At 39.3% G+C, this 22761-nt stretch overlaps 1 protein-coding gene across 1 annotated transcript in view; it reads right to left on the reverse strand.

Annotated features, from left to right (window-relative positions):
* Positions 1-12606: 12606 nt before the first annotated feature.
* Positions 12607-22761, reverse strand: part of MROH9 (maestro heat like repeat family member 9) — a 167937-nt gene continuing 157782 nt past the window's right edge. The window contains exons 20-21 of the mRNA XM_023510817.1: positions 14465-14527; positions 12607-12920 (exon numbers count right to left, since the gene is read on the reverse strand). Of these exons, the coding sequence (XP_023366585.1) occupies positions 12607-12920; positions 14465-14527 (377 nt within the window). The remainder of the gene's footprint in view (positions 12921-14464; positions 14528-22761) is intronic.

Genomic DNA, 22761 nt, shown 5'->3' on the forward strand with positions numbered 1-22761 from the left:
ACGAAGCACAGCACAGCAGAAGAGATTATGATCTTTAGTAGTTTCCCTGTAGTTAAGCCCACTTAATTTTATAAAACTCTATCAAATATTGCTGTAGAACTTCTCGTTGACCTTGGCCCTCTTGATAATATTAGTCAACCATCTTTCTGAGGAGTTATGATCAGAGCCAGCAAAAAATTAGAACACAGCTATTTTCTTTTCAACTGGAAACCTTATATTTCTGGCAAATAAATCAATCTTAACGAGAAAGAAAGAGAAAAATACAAGCATAAGTTAAAGAATGAGATAAATGAAAAATGATTAGGTAAAATTTATGTGGGTAAAAATGATTAGGTAAAATTTACAAACTTGATACTACCATAAAATAAATTTATTGGTCTTCTTCGGTAGGCGTCAAACCAATGAATTTTCCATACAATTCACACATGCACAGAACATCCAGTTAAAAATCTACCTAGTGCCAAAGCTGACAATTTCCTCAGTCCTAAGGAATAAATCTAACGTATGCTTCTGGTAAAATCACAGGACTCAAGATTTGAGCAGGGAATAGGGGAGGAGACAAAATGAAGACAAAGAGAGAAAAATCAAAGGAGAATGATTTAGAATCAGACCTAATTTGAAACTCAGCTCCACGGTGTATTAGCTGTGTGATTTTAAGAAAGTTATTTCATTTCTTAATCTTGTTTTTTCCTTCCCCTAACTCTGTAAAATAGGGATATTGGCCGGGGTGGTCACAGGGATAAATGAGCTGATGCCTACGAAACAGTAGTGTGTGCTACTTGTCAGAGAGTCTATTTTTTGCAGAGGCCCATTCAGCAGCAAAGCACGATCTCCCTGGAAGAAAGCACACAGCTGGTAAGGACAGGAGCGACAAAACGTCCTCTTCCATTTCCGAGAACCTTTTCTTAGGTTAAGACAGTGTGTTTTGTAGTTTTCAGTAGAAGTAAGCAAAGCAGTTCTAGAAATCTAAAAGTGCCCTTTATTCAGTTGCTTAAACTGAGATGAAACCAAATCTGTATGGTCCTGCAACACCTGTATTAGAGCCATGGTTCTTACCTATCAGCCAACAGCCAGGTAACGTGAACGGATTACAAATCAAAACAAAACAGATTATCATTAGCTGGCAGCATCCTGGGGCATGTGTACCATTCCTCAAAAAACAGAAAGCTGAGTTTAAGGATCAGGAGACCATGGTGTATGACCTAGATCAGGCCCCACTGGATTTGGTACCTTTGGTAACTAACATGGGCTAGGGCCACCTTGGCTACTCCTTAGCAAGAAAAGCTGGACATTCTTTTTCTTTTTTTTCTGAGACAGAGTCTCATTATATCGCCCTCAGTAGAGTGCTGTAGCGTCACAGCTCACAGCAACCTCACACTCCTAGGCTTAAGTGATTCTCTTGCCTCGGGCTCCTGCCACAATGCCTAGCTTTTTTTTGTTGCAGTTGTCGTTGTTTAGCTGGACTGGGCTGAATTTGAATCTGCCAGGCTTGATGTATGTGGCTGGCACCGTAACCACTGTGCTACAGCCCCCGAGCCATAGCTGGACATTCTTATCAGCATCCTGCTCCATGTTTTTCTAGAGCAATGCTGCTGATATTTATGCTTAACTTGGCCATGGGGAAGGCCATCTGGCTTTTATTCCAGAACGTGGGTTTGAGGTACTATGAAATGCTCTTGTGACTTGTATAAAGTTTAGAATTAAAAATGGCTTCTACTTGCTGGATGTCTGATCTTGGGTAAATAACTCCATCTTTCTGAGATTTAATTTTCTTTTTCATGAAATGGGGATAATTAATAGTGGCAATCTGATAAGATTGTGTTATAGTAGTAAATCTCTGTATTAAATGGATGTTGTCTATGATACTATGTGTTGTCAATAATACAATGAGTATTCTGAAATCACAAATAGATAAAACGCAGGGAAACAAAGCTTATTTCTATCTAGAAATGCTATAAATTACTTTACGTATTTGTAGAGAGCCTGGCATAAAATAGGTTCTCAGAAATGCCAGTTTTCTTCTGACTCCCTCTCTCTAACTCTTGGCAAATTTTATGTTCTGCCTCGTTTGTCATTTTGCATGGAGTTAGTATTCTCTCTTGCATTATTATTTAATTTTCTTTGTCTTATCTTTCCATTTCTGCTTTGAACACCTTGAGGGAAAGGAATGTATTTTACATTCATGGTACTCTTACCCATTCCAAGCACAGGACTTTGAAATGGAAAGTGCTCCATAAAAATGGCAGCTGATTTAGGATAACAATATTGAAAAGAAGGATGAAGAGGAGAGGCAGGAGTGTGGTGAGTGGTGTTAAGTGTAACAGAGTCAGGCAACACTAAAGCCAGGGATGTTTAATCTCTCCCCACCATTGTGTTTTGGCTTCTGCAAAGTCCTGTTTTCATGACCTAAACTTTGTTTACATTATCATTGCATTCATATGGGAAAAGCACTTATGTAAAGATACATATTTGAAGCTAAAATTAAGTTTGACAGATTAGACTTGGGATGTGTATTTTTTGTTGTTGTTGAGACAGAGTCTCAAGCTGTCACCCTGGTTAGAGTGGCATGGCATCATAGTTCACAGGAACCTTCAACTCTTGGGTTCAAGGGATCCTCTTGCATCAGTTTTTCTATTTTTAGTAGAGATGGGTGTCTTGCTTTTGCTCAGGCTGGTCTCGAACTTGTGTGCTCAAGTAATTCACCGGCCTTGGCCTCCCAGAGTGCTAGTTTTTTTTTTTTTTTTTTTTAACAGAGTCATATTTTGTTGCCCTTGGTAGAGTGCTGTGGCATCATAGCTCGCAGTAACCTTAAACTCTTGGGCTCAAGAGATTCTCTTGCCTTAAACTCCCAAGTAGCTGGGACTATAGGCACTTGCTTCAATGCCAGGCTACTTTTAGAGATGGGGTCTTGCTCTTGCTCAGGCTGGTCTTAAACTCCTGAGTTCAGGCAATCTACCTGCCTTGGCCTCCCAGGGTGCTAGGATTACAGTCATGAGCAATCATGCCAGGCCTACCCTTGGTTTGTATAGACTGGCCTATATTAAGGCATGAAAGTATTGTAAGAAGGAGCCTAATCAAATATTTTATTCATATTCATTGCTAAGAATATTAATTTCTTTTCATTTTAGTTAGACTACGAAAATAGAGAGCTGAAAAGAGAAAATAAATCCATCCATCTTTGAAAGGAAAAATATTGATTCAGTTGCATCAAAGATACTTTTCTTATCTCCATTTGAAGGAAAAAAGTCTCTTTAACTAGTGTGCCCTTATGTCAATGCAAATCAGAGTGGTGGAAATAGTATACACATTTAGAATAGACCTCCAGTGATAGCACCGGGCCACCAGAACCCTCTCAAAGACAAGGAATATGGTGAAAGGGCAGACAGCCATGGTGGAGGGGCAAAAGGAGATAGAAAAGGTGGAGGACCCAGGCTTGCTGGATTTCAAAGACAGGGACTGGTCTTTTAGTTGTATAGAAGGGTTCAAACAGATCAAATTCAGAATGTCTTGGATACAGTGAGCATGAGAATCTCAAAGTGAAGACATAGCAGTGTAGAAACGGGGTCCTGAGTAGTGAAGTAGTTGTGAGCTAGATTCAGCAAGTAAAATATCAGTGTAACTGGACATAAGAGAGTGTGTAGACAAGAGGAGGCTTTGCCCATATTCTCTGGATCTGGAATTTAAGGTGTATGGAGTATGAACTGAAAACTGAGTGATACCTGATGAACTTTGCAGTTTGCTGAAGACTATTAGAAGCCTGAGTAAATTGAGCTTGCATGTGCTAAACATGGGGTTTACACACCATCTTAGTAAAAGTATAATCATGATCTCCTCTCTTTCCCTCCACCCTGGACTAAATGCCTACTCCATGGTTCTGTTGCTGCAATAAATGAAACCGAGATGATTTCACTGTAAAACAAAGCATCCCTAGTCAAGTATATTGTAATTTATTATGATTTTATTATGATTAAATTCTTCCATCTTTAAGTTTAAAATATGTTGATAATAAAGTGCTTTAGTGTGAAAATGTCTCTTGACTAGAGTACTATGTATGGAATTAGGATGATCTTCTGGAATGGAAAAATCATAATAGGCCATCATCTTTTCAGGGAAATTAAAAGTCAGAATTTTACAACTATAGGTTTTCTCCTTGATAGTGCTCCCCTGTGGGAAGCAATAAAATGTCAGGCAGTTTGTTAATTTCTGGAAAAGAAGATCTGGGGAAAGGTTAAGTATATATAAAGCTTGGAGGATACTGTTATATTTCTACTTTATGGCCTTCTTTGTTCTGAGATTCTTGGTCTCAACCCATTTCTGGCTGCCTTACAGATACTGAAATTAGAGTGTAGATACTTAATATATACTTCTGTTCTCTGCTAATACTGCTCTAGAATATGAATGTAAAACATCTCCCTAACTCATAATTGTTGACTATCCAGTTTACAAAATTAAATAACAGAACTTATCCAGATTTTCCCTTGGGTGTTTTGAGTCTAGAATGTGGCGATTCTTTATCATTTAACAGTCTAACAGATAAATAAATCACCACCACCACAACAAAAAAAATAATTATAATAAATTTCAAATTGAAGATATATTGATTTAGTAGACTAAACCCTGGAAGTTAGAGTTAAAAGATTTAACTCTCTCCATTAGCTATGTACCTAGGCATAAGTCAGTTGGATTCTCTGGACTTCAGGTTTCTCATCAATTATAATGCACCTCATGCTGTTATTTTAGGAATGAGGTTTACACCTAAGATGTTTTTAAAATGTAAAGGCATTAAGGACAGTGCAGTGGTATTAGCTTGAGGAATCTGCATATGGGATTCCATCACAGATCTCTCTGTGATGAAGTGTGAAATGGCTATTTGAAACATTTTTTCCAAGTATTTTTATGTTCTTTGACAGGGCTGTATCCTTGAAAATAAACACAGAATGTGTACATGTTGAAAGAAAAAAATGAAAAAATAAAAATAACTCCCTAAATGAAAAAAAAAATAAACAAGTGCTCATCAGTTCATGAATGGATTAATAATTCATGGAATACTACTCAACCATAAAAAGACGGAAATTTTACATCTTTTGTATTTACCTGGATGGAATCGATGCATGTTCTTCTTAGTAAAGTATCACAAGAATGGAAAAGTGAGTATTCAGTGTACTCAATACTGATATGAAACCAATAGAAAAATAACTATACACCCACATGAGATAAAAACACAAGTATATTCAAGTGGGGAGAGAAGGAGGGAAGGGGAAAAGAAGGAAAGCTCTCATCTAATGTGCACAGTGTGAGGGTATACAGTACACTTCCTGGATGAAAGGCTCAACTACAACTTGAACTTTATTTTAGAAACAGAAACTCTTCTGCACTGCTGGTGGGAATGCAAGCTAATACGTTCCATTTGGAAAGAAGTTTAGAGAACACTTAGGGATCTAAAAGTAGACCTGTTGTTTGATCCTGCTATTCCTCTACTAGGTATGTATCCAGAAGACCAAAAATCATTTTACAACAAAGGTATGTGCACTAGAATGTTTATTGCAGCCCAATTCATAATTGCAAGTCATGGAAGAAGCCCAAGTGCCCATCGACTCATGAATGGATTAATAAATTATAGTATATGTAGACCATAGAATACTATGCAGCCTTAAAAAACATGGAGACTTTACCTCTTTTATGTTTACATGGATGGAGCTTGGAACATATTCTTCTTAGCAAGGTATCTCGAGAATGGAAGAAGAAGTATCCAATGTACTCAGTACTATTAGGAAACCAATATATAATCACCCACACTTTCATACAAAAGATAAAATATAACTATAGCCCAGGATGAAGGAGGGCAGAGGAGGGTGATGGGAGGCAGGAGGTAAGATGGAGGGAGGATAATTGGTGGGACCTCACCTACGGTGCATATAGTAAGGGTACATGTCAAATCTATTAAGTATAGAGTATAAATGTCTTAACACAGTAAGTAAGTAAGTGAAGTGAAGGCTATGTTAACCAGTTTGCTGTAAGCATTCTGAATTGTATATAAAATCAGCACATTGTACCCCATAAATTCATTAATGTATACAATTATGATTTAATAAAAAAAATAAAAAAAAACAGAAACAATGTAATATAATCATTTGTACCCTCATATTAATCAGAAATAAAAAAAAAATTGACCTTAGAAAATACAACCAGGTTTTTCATGACAGTGAAACATACATAGATTTGCAACAATGGGTGATGAATGTTCAGAAATAAATCCCTTTCCTTGGTTGAGAAGATAAATTTTGCACTATAAATGTATATTAGAGGCTGATAAAACACCAATATATAATCTAAAAACTCCTCCAAGTTTGAAGCTAAGCTTATTTTCTGATTTTTTTTAAACTTCTAACATCATGGTTCAGTTAAATCATTTCATGTCTACATCTTTGAGTTGCTGGCTGTGCTGGAGATAAAAAGTGATTCATGTGAGACCACTTCTGAGAAAACTGAGTACAAGGAATTGTTGAATATAAAAAATAGAGATTTTTTTGTAAGGGTAAGAAAAATCTGAAAAGGAAGGAAAAGCCTGGAAGAATGTTCCAGGGACAACTTGAATCCTCATGCAATTGATATTTCATCTAATAGTTTTAGACTTGGAACTAGAGATGATTTTTCAGTGGCAGTCACCCGTAGGTCATCTGTTTCAAGTGCATGTTATGCCTATCACATGCACATGTCCATGGCTCAACTTTCTTAGATAATCTTTAATTTGTGAGTTAGACTTTTAACTTTGGTAAGAACTTCTGACAGCTTCCTAGGAAACATTTGTTTATGGGATCTTGGTCATAAATTCTATGCCTAGGTCAATGTCTAGAAGAGTTTATTCTAGGTTTTCTTACAGGATTTTGAGGTCTTGCATTTAAATCATTAAATCCATCTTGAGTTAATTTTTGCATATGGTAAGAGATGGGAGTCAAGTTTCATTCTTTGGCATGTGGCTATCTAATTTTCCTACCACTATTTATTCAAAAAGGTATTTTTTTCCCTAGTGTTTATTCTTGTGGACTTTGTCAAAGATCAATAAGAATGTAGCTTTATTTCAGGGTTCCCTATTTTACTCCATTGAGTTACACATGTATTTTTATACCAGTACCACACTATTTTGGTTACTATAACATTGTAGGATAATTTGAAGTCAGGTAATGTGATGCTTTCAGCTTTGTTCTTTCTGCTCAGAATTTCTTTGGCCATTGAAGCTTGGTTTTGGGTTCCATATGAAATTTAGAATTGTTTTTTCTAATTCTGTGAAAAATAATGTTGATATTTTGATGGGAGTTGCATTGAATTTCTCCCTTCTTTGAAAATAAAAGTGATATCTCACGAAATCTTCTCACTATGATAGGCATAGCTTGAACAGGTGAACCATTTCCTACAGTGTGTCCACAGCCTTGAGAAGCAGCTTGTTCATGGGTTCTGACTTTGATACCTTCACTGACTTACCCATGGATGCCATACACCAAGTACATTCACTGCTGATCTTCTCTGGGCCTCATAAGGACACTATGAGAAGATTAAACTTGACTTCAGATGTTTTCCCTCTAATCTACATATGTCTAAGGCTGTAAAATAGAACCCTAAGAAAGATTCCTCCGGGGGCATGACATGGGAGTGGTCACATTTCAGCAGAGATGAAAACCACTATCACTTCCAGTCCACGGTAGTGGCTAGTCAGGAGGTGGGGTCTTGAGTAGTGGGCTTAGTCAGGAGGTGGGTCAATGTTTAGTGCTCAGGCAGAGTAGGATTGTTTTTTGTTATGTTTTAAAAAATCGTGGTAAACTAACATAAAGCCAGTCATTTTATAGTGTACAATTAACTCAGTGGCACTTAGTATATTCATAATTTTACACAACCGTCATCTGGATTCCTAGAACATTTTCATCAGCCCTCCAAGCCAACCATGCCCCTTATTCATTAACCACTTAGTCTCAGTCTTCTGCCTTCTGCCTCACAGGCCCTGGTAACCTCTAATCTGCATCTATCCTTGGGGGTTTTTCTATTTAAGACATTTTATACACGTATGAGTAGAATCACACCACATGCATGCATTTCACTCAGCATAAGGTACTTGCGGCTCATCTATGTTGTAGCATGTATCAGTACCTCATTCCTTTTTTATACTGAACAATGTTTCATTGTATGACTATATCATATTTGGCTTATCCATTCATTTGTGCATAGACATTTGGGTTCTACCTTTATTTTGGGGGGATCACTCTTGACAGAGATGCTGTTATATAATTATTTTCCTAAAAAGTCCACAGTTCAAGTATTCTAGACTTGGTTATCTAACATACCAGTTGCATTTTCAGTTAAATCTTTTGGGTGAAATATGTCACCCTGCTAGGGGAAGAGGCCAGAGAAAGCCAGTTATGTTATGGAGAGAGCCAGGTCTGTGGAATTCTGTGGAACTATGTGTGAATCCACACTGCCTGGCACCAGCTCTCTGTCCTCAGTCAAATCTTACAGAGATTTTCTTTATCTGAAAGCCTGGGTTAGTAAATTCACCTCAATGTTACTCTGAGAATTACAGAAAGTAAGATTTATATGGAGTAACTATGTTATATGACTAACACCTGTACACTTTGTATTTGTCATATCCCCTTTAAACGTGTAAATACCTTAGAATATGTTTTCAAACAAGACTGGCTGCCAAGATGGAAGATTTGTTGGGATCACCCAAATGTACCTTTCTGATTTCAAATGTTAATTGCAGACCTGCAGGCCTAGTCCAGGTGTGTCTTGTTGGTGGGAATTACTGCCATCGTGCCACTTAAAGCTTCCTTTTGACTTCAGGGTGGCACAAGCTACTCATTAATTTTTATTCCTTCTCACGCCCGACAGTGTGTTTCATTCATTAATTTTTTTTCACTCTTTCATTGGAACAAGCCCTCTATAGGGATCCTGAAAGAAAGAGAAAATGTCTTTTTCTCAAAGAATTCTTATCCAGTAGAGAAGACAGACTTGAAAATGGGCACTAGTTAATCAGAACTTAGATGCACGTATGGAAGTAAAACTCAACGGAAATCAAGCAGGTGGGACGGGGGAGGAGGGGATGGGTAAATTCACACCTAACTGGTGCCATGTGTGTATTCTGGGTGAAGGGCACACCCACAACTTTGACTTTTTTTTTTTGAGACAGAGCCTCAAGCTATCCCCCTGAGTAGAGTGCCATGGCATCATGCTCACAGCAACCTCCAACTCCTGGGCTCAAGCGAGTCTCCTGCCTCCGCCTCCCAAGTAGCTGGGACCACAGGCGCCCGCCACAACGCCTGGCCATTTTTTGGTTGTAGCCATCATTGTTGTTTGGCGGGCCCAGGCTGGGGATTCAAACCCGCCACCTTAGGTATATGTGGCTGGCGCCTTAGCCACTTGAGCCACAGGCGCCGAGCCTCAACTTTGACTTTTACAAAAGCAAATTATCTAACCCAAATGTGTGTACCCCTATAATACATGTACTCTGAAATAAAAAATTAATTAATTAATTTAAAAATGTTGCTCAAATATCAGACAATGTGCTAAGTGGTCTAAAGTTATCTCAGAACCACATTAATTGAAACAGTCTTCAAACAACTCTAAGAGTTGGGTGCAGTTATTATCCCCATACACAGAAGAGGAAGGTGGAACACAATGAGTCAGAGGTCCTGCCTGCGCCCTCCCAGCTGGCAACTAAGGGAATCCAGGCGGCCTGATTCCAAATGCTTTGCTCTTAATTGTGGTGCTCAGGCAACTTTACATGACATTTTATACCAAGAGCATAGATAATATGAGACAATGGGGAGATGATAAATAAATCTAGGGAAGCAAGTAGGGTTAGAAAAATGAAAGGCATGCCAAGCTATGGAGTTAGAATTTTATCCTGAGAGTGACAAGGACTCACTAAGGACCTAACCAGGAGAGTGAGACACCCAGATTTTTCAAGGTGAATCCTCTAAGCAAAATGGGCCTTCCAGTGATAAATAAAGGATCAATGAGATGCCAGATGAAGGGGCATAACCCCCAGAGAGAACGTCATTGTGAAAGGCCTGCCCAGCTCATGATTCTCTTAATGCCTGCACTCTAAAGAGCTGGGGGATAGAGGTCAGGTGCATGGAGGAAAACCTTTTCAGATGGAGAAGCTTCCAGGAACAAGGTCAGGAAGCCAAATTAGGGGAAGTGGCTAGGCTAGGAGTTTGACCTTTTCTGTCCCAATAGTCATTACCTTATGTTTATATACTTAATACTTTATAAGCGGTTCTTAGCAAATTATCTCATTAAAACTTCATAATATTCCTGTGCATGCTGGGGGAATATTAACTCTATGCACATAAAGAGAAAACCATGACCTAAGGCTCTCAGCTAGTAAGGAGAGAAGTCAGAGCTTATAGCCTCAATTTAAGTCTGGATTTTCTTACCATTGTCTTAAGTGGGAACCATTATAATAGTAGTGGTTTCTGCATCAAGCCATTGTTTCTCATTTATTATGAAAATGTTCCATAGAACTACTAGGACATTGCCCTGCCCGGAAGTCCATTCTCTGCTAAAGTGCCTTACTGTTCTGCCCAAGGTGCCCCCTCAAGACTGTGGGTGTGTTTCTACATTTGTCAGTTTGGCAGCAATGTTTATTTAGATATTGCAAAGAAGCAAAGTCTATTGGAAAGTAAGCAAATTAATAGAAATCCATTACACTCCCGATTTTTACTTTGGAAGATGCTTGAATTTTGATGCTTGTCAGCCTAAGTAGCAGGATATCTTTTTCTTTTTTTTAGGAAAACAGTCTTTCTTCCCCTTCTGCCTTACCCTATTACAGAAGAATTGACTGGCAATTCCTTAGTAGAATCTTGCCCCTATAAATGCTTAATTTATGTCCTTGTTTACTCGTACAGCGCCTTGCTTACACTGATTTGTTTATGAATGATCACTTCCTACTAACCCAATACATTTTAAATTTTATGACATTTTTCTCCACATGCCAAATGCAGGGTTGGATGCTGGGAATCTAGAAATGAACAGTCTCAAGGATAGAGTGATCCATTGACTCACAATACTATCTTCTCTCTAGATCCATATGTATTTTTTTTGAGACAGAGTTGCACTTTGTCACCTTTGGTAGAGTCCTGTGGTATTACAGGTCACAGCAACCTAAACTCCTGGGCTTAAGTGATTCTGTAGCCTCAGTTTCCCAAGAAGCTGGGACTAAAGGCCCCTGCCACAACACTGGCTATTTTTGCATAAATCTAGATATGTTAAATTTCTATTGCTGCTTAACAAATTATCACAAACTTAGGACCTTAAAACAACATAAATTTATTATCTTGCAATTCTTGCTGTCAGGCATCCAAAATGGGTTGCCCTGGGTTCAAATCGAGGTAAGGGTGGCCCCCTGATGGCTGGAACAGAATCCATTTTCCTGTCCTTTTCAGCTCCTGGAGCTACGTTCCTTGCGTTCCTTGCTCTGTGGCCCCTACCTCCATCTTCAAAGCCATCAGGGCAGCACCTTCAAAAGTCCTTTTTCTCTCTGACCTCCCACCTCACTCTCATAAAAACTCTATGATTACATTGGGCACACTTAGATAATCCAGAATAATCTCCCCAACTCACTATTCTTCACTACATCTACAGGGGAAGCTGGTGTCCTTTGTCAACAGACATTAAACTTACCTGGCCCAGAAGTCAGAGAAGCTGGAAGAGGATTTAGGGCAAGGTGGAGCGGCTGCTTTCCCAGAGCAGAGGCATGACCCAGCAGAGAAATGAAAACATATGTGAAGTGCAAGTTGATATACCACCAAGCCACCATGCGTAAATCAACAGAGAAAATAGTGCTTTCCCCTAAGTACAAGGAGTTTACTGTGGCTCACTCTTGTATAGAGGAGCGGGTGGAGCAAAAAGGGGGAGGAGGGAAAGATGAGCTTGGAGCCTTAAGTCAAACAAGATCACTGAAGAGGCTTTATAAGTCAGAGCAAAGTATTTGACTGGGTGCTAATGGCTATTTAATCTTCATTTCAAAAAGTTTAAACCCATAAGCAGGACATAGTCTTCCCTCCAGTCTCAGCTCTCCCTAGTCTTCTCTCCTATTCACAATTGTATCCACAAACTCCTTAGCTTTATTGCCTCAGTGTTTTCACCTGGAGTACCTTTCTCTCCCCCCTTTCTCCTCCCCCTTCAAGTTCTATCTGATTCTTTATAAACATTGCCCCCAGACAGTATTCCAAGTTCCAGCAGGATAGGAACTGCCACACTGTGTTTCACTAGACTGTGGCCATCCTGAGGACAGAAACTGTATGTCTGTATCATGATACATGTCTGTATCACCAGCATTCCCACTGCCTAACATAGTGTCTTGTCTGGCATCTAGAAAGCCCTCAATAGATGCTCACTGACTTAACTGAGTCCTAAGAGCCTCATCAAACACTTTGCTTATATACTTTTTCTATAGTCTTTGTGGGTTTGATTATCGTCAGACAGAGGGATGCACAGGTTTCTCAGATTTTTATATTTAAATAGGGAATTAATAAGGGACAGTGAAAGCTTCAAGCATCCTTCAGGAGAGCCTCTACAAATAGACTCAAGTTATCAAGAGTGCAAGACAAATCATTCCTTTTCTCTGGTCTGCTCAAAGGCCTCATTGCATTTCTCATTCTTTGCTAAAATGTCATCATCATCCTCTTCCTTATCATTCCTGATTATCTTTTTCTCTGTAGAACTGTCTGTCTGGGTTTCGGAGGGCAAGTTATAATTATAAAGAGGCTTCAATTTTTTGACATAGCAGAACTTAAAGAGTCTTCTGAAGTTTCCTGCAAGACTTGGGGAGATCATCGAATGGGCTATTTCCTTTAAAAGGTCGTGGGTTATTTCTGCCAAGTCCCTGATCACAGGGTCTTCATCCCGAAGCACTCGTTCAATAGCTATAACAGCAAAAGAGACTTTAGTTGAAAGCACCTTTCTTTTAGAATCCAAAAAGCTCTAACCCCAAATAGGCCACTGCCTTTTACTGAGTCTCCCCTCTCTCTTTGTTACCTTGACTAATAGCGTATAGCAAGTTCATCCTCTAACCCTATCATATTCCAGTAAAAGAAAAATGGAAATATTCACTAATCATTTACTGAGAGCCTTTTATGTACTGAATATTCTGCTAGGTAGCATAAATATATACTCATGGAGAGGTTCATGAGCATATATATGTATATATTATATTGGTCATAAAACTAACAATGTTGAAAGTCATCCAAATATTCATTAATAGGGAACTACATAAAGTTATGAATATCAGAAAAGGAAATAGTATACACATATTAACCTGATGTAAATCCATATTTCTTGGCATGGAAAGATGTTTGCAATAAAAGAATAAGTGAAAAAGTTATAAAACAGTTATGATATTAAAAAAAATAAATATGTAAGAGCTTGTATCCTTAAAAGAATCTGGGATAATACATACCAAAATACTAATGTAATTATATCCAGATAGATTTGATCAGAGGAAATTACTATTTTATTTATTAATAAAAGGAATAACAAAAGGGAATTTAGAAAAGAAAGAAAGGAAAAGAAGCAGAAGTAGGAGGAGGAGAGAAAGAAGACAATGTCAGAAAGATGGAGAAAGAATTCTAGTGCTCAGTGTGTCCCAGGCAGTCAAATACGTGCTGCATAAATGAGTGAATGAATGAAAGGAAGGGAGATAGTGATGTGTCAATGTAGGTCCATCAGTTGTAACAAAGGAACCACTGTGGTGGGGAATGTTAGTAAGAAGGGGGGCTTGTGCATGGGTGGGATCAGAAGATACTTGGGAAATCTCTGTACCACCAGCTCAATTGTGTTGTGAACTTCAAACTGCTCTAAAAAATAGTCCATTAAGAAAAAGGAAGAAAAGAAGGCAGCCACCTTACCCTAGAACTCACCTATTTTTAATTCTCAACCTGAAGAGGGAACAGATAGATGCTCTGAGATTAATCCCTAAAACCCAAACATTTTGATAGAGTAGTAATATTCCCTTTCTTTAACTCCCCCCTCTGCAAATGTACTGTGAATTGCTAGCTGCTAAGATGTAAATTCAATGAGGGATGAGACTTGGCTTTGTTTGCTTCTCTATCTCCAGCAGCTAGAATAGTGCTGTTGCATCAGAGATTCTGAAAACATGTTTGTTGGATGAAGGCATGAGTGAGACCTCAACTCTCTGCATTTTCTGAGGGCTCTGTGACGACAGCTAGGTCTCAGTGCGAGGGCCAAACGAAGAGAGTGAGACAGAGAGAGAGAGTGTGAGTAATCCAATAGAAAGAGAAAAAGATGCCCTTTAACCTAGTCCTCTGGTTGATTCCCTCATAACCACTCACCCAACCACTATTACCCCTCCCCCATCTTGGACCCTTATAAAACACATGTGACTAGAATCACACATGATAAAGTTATTTATACCTATGCATAAATATTTCATTATGTTCTCAATACTTACCCTCAATCATGGCTTCAATTTCATTTTTGATGAGGAAATGGCCACCCAATTTCGCTAAGTATCCTACGCATAAAATAAAATCAAGGTTACCCCAAAATTCACTGTGAAAGTACATTCTCTGATGTTTTCTGGCTCCCTTCTTCATTTTTACCAATACAAAAGAACTCTAGATGATCCTTGAGTCATCTTCTAGCACTTTCAAATAATTATGGATTGTAATACATACACACATAAATGTATACACATCATATTGGACAGCTCAGTGAATGATCACAAAGTGAACACACCATACCTACCACCACCAGATTATTAAGTAGAATATTAGCAGCACCCCAGAATCCTTTCTCAAGCCTCTCCTAATCTCTGCCACATTTCAGAATACTTTTTGTGTCTGCCTTCTTTAGTTTCACATTACTTTGTAAGATTCATCCACGTTTTTGCAGAATATTTTTGCATATCCACATAGCTGTAGGTCATTTTATTCCCGTGGCTAGATGGCAGAGGCCATCAGATAGTTCTGAAACACAGCCATGCACACCAGCGCATTTATCAATGTATTCTTTATGACTGTTTTCACTCTCCCACAGCAAAGTGGTTGCAACAGAGACCACATTCACTCAAAAGCTAAAATATTTGCTATTGAGTCTTTAACAGAGTTTGCTGAGCCCTGCTACATGACAGCTCATTTTACCAAACAGCATTTTTTTTTTTAATTCATTCTGCTGATGATGGGCATTTGTGCTGTTTTGAGTTTGTAGCTATTATGGCCATGTTACAGGCATTCTTGGACATGAGTTTTGGTACACGAATGCTATAATTGCTGTTTGCTATATAACTAGGAGTGGATTTACTCAATAAAATGAATACACTTATGTTCAACTTTAGTGGTTACTAATAAAAGATTTTCCAAAGCAACCGTACCAGTTTTCATCAACAGTGTATGAACACTTCCACACTCTTGTCTTCTCCAGTACTTTATGTTGTTAACCTTTTTCCTTTGAGTCATTTTCATGGGTTGGGAAGTAGTATCACATTGTGGTTTTAATTTGAAGATTTTGTGTTGAGTAATAAAGTTTTGTATATATACTGGTCATCTAGAAATCTTCATTTGTAAGATGCTCATTCAAGTAAGTCTCTTGTCTGTTTTACCCTGAGTCATCCTTTTCTTATTTATTCATGGGAATTTTTAAATTGTGGAGTCTCATCTTTTTAAATGTTACTTACCTTACACATACAAGGTCAGATGATTAAGTTTGTGAACACATCTTAGAAGACGTGCTACATACCTCATTGCTGAATATCATTAGGGTCACCTTGGAAGTACTCCCCTTGGAAAGCTGTGCCTTGAAACCAGTGCCTAGTCCACCCTTTACAGCAATTTTGGAGCTCTTTTTCTGGAATGGCCTTCAGAGTTGTTGTTACACAGGTATGACAATTAAATTCACAAAATCATCCTACAAAAAATGCTTTGAGGGGTGGACTAGGCTCTGGCATTGGTGCATAGCTTCCCAAGAGGAGTACTCCAAAAATGAGCACAGTGTCATTCAGCAATGAGGAAAGTAACACTTTTCCTAGGATGAGTTTGCAAACTTAAATGTCCAGCCTTGTATGCTCTCCCTTTCATGGTTAAACCCCCCTCCCCTTTTTTTATGAACAGAAGTTCCTAATTTTAATGTAGTCCAATGCCTTATCTTTCCATTTATAGTTAGTAAATTTGGGAGTTCTGTTATGAAATTTTTGTTTCAATTCACAAAGCCATTCTCCTCTATTTACCTCTAGAAGCTTTATTGTTTAACCTTTTGCAGTTAGATCTACAGTCTTGTTGGAGTTACATGGCACGAAATGGGGTCAAGATATTTTTATATTCCTGTATAACTGACCTTGCACCATTAAGAGAAAACTTGTCCTTTCTTGCTGCTTGACAGGGTGACCTATATTACAAATTGTGTGCAGATCAATGTCTTTAATCCAGTCAGTCTGCCTGTCATTGTGTCATTATCGCACTGCCTTAGTATACAATGTTCTTGATATCCTGTGGTATGAGTCTTTTAATTGTGGTTCTTCTTTAAATTATCTTAACTAGTCTCAGTGCTTTAAAGTTTGCACATAAAGGGCAGTGCCTGTGGCTCAAAGGAGTAGGATACCAGCCCCATATGCCAGATGTGGTGAGTTCAAACCCAGCCCTGGCCAAAAACTGCAAAATAAATAAATAAATAAACAAATAAATAAATAAATAAAGGCTAAAGTTGCACATAAAGTTTACAGTCGGCTTGTTAAATTTAGTACACATGCACCCAAAAGCCCTAGAGATTTTGTTTGAGATTGCATTGGTTTTTCATAAATTAATTTGGGGGAGAACTGACATTGTTAAAATATTTAAACCTTTCAATCCATAAACATGACATATCCCTGTATTTAAGTCTTTGTAATATTTTCTCAATGTTTTCTAGTTTTCTGTGTATAAGTTTTATTTACCTTCTGTGTATTAGTTTTATTTTGGGGTACTTGAGGATATTTTGTGCTATAATAATTTGTATTTAACAGTTTTTCTATTTATTGCTGTGTTTAGAAATCTAACTAATCTTTGTATATTGATGCTATATCTAGAAAACTTGCTAAATTCACTTATTAATTCATTTTTCTTAATTCTTTCCAATATTTTCAATATGCAATTACTTACTGCAAATTTTGGAAGTTTCATTTTGTTTTATTTAAACTTAGATATTTTATTTCTTGCTATTGCCTTATTTTAGTTATGGAAAACTCTTAGTCATTACCTCTTCAAATAGTTCTTCTGTTCATTCTTTCCTCTCTCTCTTCTTTTTTTTTTTTTGACTCTTTAATCATATGTTGAATTACCTTATGCTCTTTTTATATTTTCCTTTTTTTTAAAAATTTTCTTTTTTTTTTCTTTTCTTCCTTTCTTTCTTTTTAAAATTGATTCTCTTGCTTCAGCCTCCTAAGTAGCTGGGACTACAGGCACCCACCACAATGCCTGGCTTTTTTTTGGTAGAGATGGGGTCTCACTCTGGCTCTCACTGGTCTCAAACCTCTGAGCTCAGGGCAATCCACCCCCCTTGGCCTCCCAGAGTGCTAGGATTACAAGCGTGAGCCATCACGCCCAGCCTGTATTTTCCATTTTCATTTCTTCATTGTGTCTTGAGGTCAAATGTTGTATTCTGTCATGTCTAATTCTCTTCTCAGCTCTTTCTAATCTGCTGCTAATTTTATCCATTGCACTCTGCATTTATCACACTATTTCATTTAATATTCTGAACATATGAATTATATTTATTTTAAAGTTCGTATCTAATAACTTCAATAACTGCATATGCTGGATTCCATTTCTATGGAGTTTTTTCCTTGTAGTTAAAAAATCTTTCTATATGTCTGGTTAATAAAAATAACATTAATGACATTGATGAAATGTCAGCTATTATGTATAAAATTTTTATGTAGAAAATCTGGGCAGTTTATCTTCTCTCAAAAGGGATTTATTTTCACTTTTGTCAGGCAGTTAGACTAGAGGTACGTCTCCTTAATCCCACCAGGGAATTAAATGCTCAAGGCTTCAGTTGTTGTGCGGGCTGGTCTGTTTCCAGTTTACTCTTCTTCCTAAGGTAGGACCACAAGAGATCTCAATCTGTGGTGTGAACTCAAGTTTCTTATCGTTAGTCCACTCCAAATTTTGTTCATCTAAAACAAATTAGCCAACCATTGCTTGAAGCAGAAATTTAAAGCAATTTGAAATATCAACTGGGTAAAAACTATTACCAGCATTGAGCATTTCTGTATGCTAGACATTCTCCTGGGATTAATGTGCACTTGAAGATGTTCATATTATCCTCATGTTACACTTGATAAAATCAAAATTCATAGACCTTAAGGAACTTGGTAAAAGTCTCATGGTCAGTAGGTGCTCATTCTAAGATCTGAATGCAAGCTTATCTATTTTTTTTTACTATGTAATCAAAATATAAAATTTATTTTTGTGCTGCTTATATTTAAGGCATACAACATAATGTTTTCATATACATATACTCAATGGAAATGACCATATCTATGTTTACATACATATTCCTCTCCCCCAGTTACCTTTTGTGTTTTGTGTTCTTTTGGGTAAGAACGCTTAAAATATATTCTTTTGGCAAATTTCTAATATACAATAAGACATGACTAACTATTGTTCTCGTGCTGTGCCTTAGATCTCTAGATTTATTCAACTTACATAACTGCAACTTTGTACCTTTTACCTATGTCTCTATGTTTCTCCTTGCCCTGCCCCTAGGAACCACCATTCTACTTTCTGTTTCTATAAATTCAACCTTGTTTTTTAGATTCCCACATACAAGTGAAATTATGCAGTATTTTTCTTCCTTTGGCATATGTGCATTAGCATAATATCCTCTAGGTTCATCTTTTTTCTGTCTTAAGTAACAGCCACTTAATCTGACTCTTAACCAATATTTTATGGTTTTACTCTGCTTTAGTTATAATAGTGACAAGGAAATTTACAATAATTGTTTTCATAATCCACTCTGAGTTATCAGAGCTCAGGATACTATTATTGGCCTGTGAAGCATGAGTTTAAAATTTTAAGATTAATACTTGTAACAAAAATTTATATTGTGAGGCTGTCCTTAATTGAAGTGCCTTTCTATAATGTTTGATTTTGTGATTCCTTTAGAATTATCTGAAGGTACAAATAAATGAATGAAAAATTTTCATGCTAGCAAGTACTAATTTTCTGTAAGGTCAAATGCTTTCTTTTTCTTTAGTGTTCTTACTAAAACTACTGAGATGGAGTTGACCATCTGGCTAATCACTAGATTTCTAAGACATCTTTGCAGCTAAGTATGACCATATGTCTGTCTGTGGTCTAAGCTAATGATAAATGATATTTGCTCTATAAAGGAATGGGTGTAGCTGCTTGATATTTTTTTCTTTCTAATAAGCTGGAATGTAACAAGCTGGACTGTTTTGACCTGACATGGAACATTGTGTGATAAGAATACTAGAGCCGAAAAAAGATCTGGCTCTAATTATCTTTGGACTGTTTCATAAGAGGGAAATAAATTACTATCTTGCTTAAACTATAATTATAGTTGGATCTTTCTACCAGCTACTGAAACTTATTTTATGAATACAATGTTATCACCAAAAATAAAATAAAGTGAAATAAAATTAAAACCCCCAAAATATAAGCAGAGAAATTAGGCAAAAACACCTGAAAATTGTTTTTGAAAGCCATAAGTGAAGTTTTAAACAGAATCTGATGCTTTAGAAAACATGACAGATTAGAGGGGATTCTGGGAAGATGGCTGACTGGTAGGAACCCTGGTCAGAGGCTCCTGAGCAAAGGAAGAAAAACTGGTTGGAATCAGAATCTATGAAGCCAAAGATGGGGAACTGAGCCCAGAAAGAAGATCGGCAAGCTGTAAATCCAAGGAAGAGCATTTAAGAACACAAAATACAGGTACAAAGGGGGCCCCAGAACTACTTGCTAGAGCCACCCACCTCCTGTGGGTGGCAGGTGGCCACAGAGAAGTCCCTTGTGCCGGGAAGGCACAGAACTACTTGCTAGAGCCTTGCACACCCCGTGGGTGGCAGCGGAGGAGTCCCCCACTCTGGGAAGGCCCAGAACTGCTTGCTAGAGCCTTGCATACCCCACAGGTGGCAGCAGAGGAGTCTCCCACTCTTGGAGGGCCCAGAACTGCTTGCTAGAGCCGCACACCCCATGGGCAGCAGAGGAGATCCCCGCTCCAGGGCTCTGGGTGGGCCCAGAACTGCTTGCTAGAGCTGCATGCCTCCTGTGGGTGACGTGTGGTCACAGAGGAGTCCCCTGCTCTGGGCAGCCACAGAATGACTTGCTAGAGCCTCGCGAGCTCCACGGTCTGTGAGGGACGAATCCCCAACTTTGGGTGGGCCCAGAACTGCTTGCTAGAGCCATGCACCCCACAGGTGACAGAGGAGACCCCTGCTCCAGGGCTCCAGACAGGTACAGAGCTGCTTGATAGATATGCACGCCTCCCATAGGTGGTGGGTGGCTAAAGAGGAATCCCCTGCTCCTGGCAGGCACAGAACTACTTGCTAGAGCCCTGCGCACCCCGGTAGGTGGTGGCAGAATGGTCCCTCACTCTGGGAGGACCCAAAACTGCTGCTAGAGCCACACACCTCCTGCGGGGCAGGTGGTTGCAGAGGAGTCCCCTGCTCTGGGCAGGCACAGAACTACTTGCTAGAGCCTCGTGTGACCCACGGGCCATGATGGAGGAGGCTCCAACCTTGGGTGGGCCCAGAACTACTTGCTAGAGCTGTGCACCCCACAGGTGGCAGAGGAGATTCCCACTCCAGACCTCTAGGTGGGCCCAGAGCTGCTTGCTAGAGCTGCATGCCTCCCGCAGACAGCAGGTGGCTACAGAGGAGTCCCCTGCTTCGGGCAGGCACAGAAATACTTGCTAGAGCCCTGAGCAACCCACTGGCGATAGAGAAGGAGTCCTCAACTTGGGGCAGGCCCAGAACTGCTTCTTAGAGTCGCATGCCTCATGGGCGGCAGAGGAGATCCTTGCCCCAGGCTCCTGCTCTGGGCAGGCCCAGAACTGCTTGCTAGTGCCATGGGCGTCCCACAGGCAGTGGTGGAGGAGTCCTCCATTCCAGGCAGACCCAAAACAGCTTGCTAGAGACATGCACACCCCACGGGGGCCAGGGGAGGAGTTCCCCACTCCAGGCACCTGTGATGGGTGGGCCCAAAACTGCTTGCTAGAGCCACGCATGCCCTGCAGGTGGTGGGGGAGGAGTCTACTGCTCTGGGCAGGCGCAGAACTGTTCTCTAGAGCCATGTGCATCCCATGGATGGAGGTGGAGGAGTTCCCCACTCCGGGCTCCTGCTCTGAGAGGGCACAGATCAGCTTTCTAGTGCCACACGTGTCCATGGTGAAGGCGTCCTCCACTCCCCCCAGCAACTCTGGGAGGGCCAAACTAGGACTGAATTGGTTGCTTGCAAACCCTGCACTACCACTACCATTCCCCCACCTCTTGGCTGCTCCAGGGTGCTGAAGTAGGACTGATCTAGCCACTACAGTTCCTCTGTTCCACCAGTTGCCCCAGAGGGGCTAAACTGCAACTGATCCAGCTGCTGCCAGTCTCCTGCTCCCTGGTTGTGCTGGCAGGCTGAAAGAGGTCTAATCCGGCCATGCACACTCCTATGCAGCTGCTGCCGTTCAGCACCTGAGAACTTGGAGAAGACAACAGACACACTCTGCCTGTCTCTCTGGGCAACCAGAAGAAGCCACCAACTGAACAGTTCTGATAAGGCCTCCAAACAAGGTAAACTCAGCATGGGGTGGAATCAGCAGAAAAACTCTGGGAATTCAAATAACCAGAGTAGATCAACTCCCCCAAGGAAAAATGGGGCAGAAGCAATTGAAGACCCCATCCACAAGCAAATGGCTGAGATGTCAAGTTCAGAATGTGGATAGCAAATAAGATTAACAGAATGAAAGAAAAGAAGGAATTAGAAGTTCAAGAAATTATTCAAAAGATTTCTCAAGAAATTATTCAAAAGATATCTCAAGAACTCAACGATTTCAAAGATAAAATGATCAAAGATTTTGAAACACTGAGACAAGAGGTTGCAGCCCTCAAGGATCTGAAGGATACAGTGGAATCCCTCCATAACAGAGTGCAATAGGAAGAAAAAGGATCTCTGATACTGAAGACAAAGCTTTTGAAGAAGCCCAGGAGTGCAAAGATCAAAAGAAATGGAGAGCAAAAACAGATCTCACTCTCAGAGAACTCTCAGATAATTCGAAGAAAACTAATATTCGCCTTATAGGAATCCCAGAAGGTGATGAAGTTGCTTCACAAAACACAGAGGCTCTTCTTCATGAAATTCTGAAAGAGAACTTTCCAGACATGCCAAGAGATTTTGAAATTCAGATAGCAGATAGTCTCAGAACCCCAGCATGACTCAATCCGAACAAGACATCCCCTAGACACATCATAATTAATTTCACTAAAGTTAAGATGAAAGAGAAAATTTTGAAAGCAGTTAGACATAAGAAAACCATAACCTACAAGTGGAAGAGTATTAGGATGACTGCAGATCTCTCAGCTGAAACCTTTCAGGCAAGAAGAGGATGGTCATTGACTTTTAATCTCCTAAAACAAAATAACTTTCAACCCAGGATCCTGTATCCAGCTAAACTGAGTTTCATCTATGACGGAGAAATTAAATACTTTAATGACATTCACACATTGAAGAAATTTGCTATAACTAAACCAGCTCTCCAGGAAATTCT

Source organism: Otolemur garnettii, unplaced genomic scaffold (assembly GCF_000181295.1).
Source record: "Otolemur garnettii isolate 467f Iridium unplaced genomic scaffold, OtoGar3 scaffold00016, whole genome shotgun sequence".
In the NCBI taxonomy this organism is placed as follows: Eukaryota; Metazoa; Chordata; class Mammalia; order Primates; family Galagidae; genus Otolemur; species Otolemur garnettii.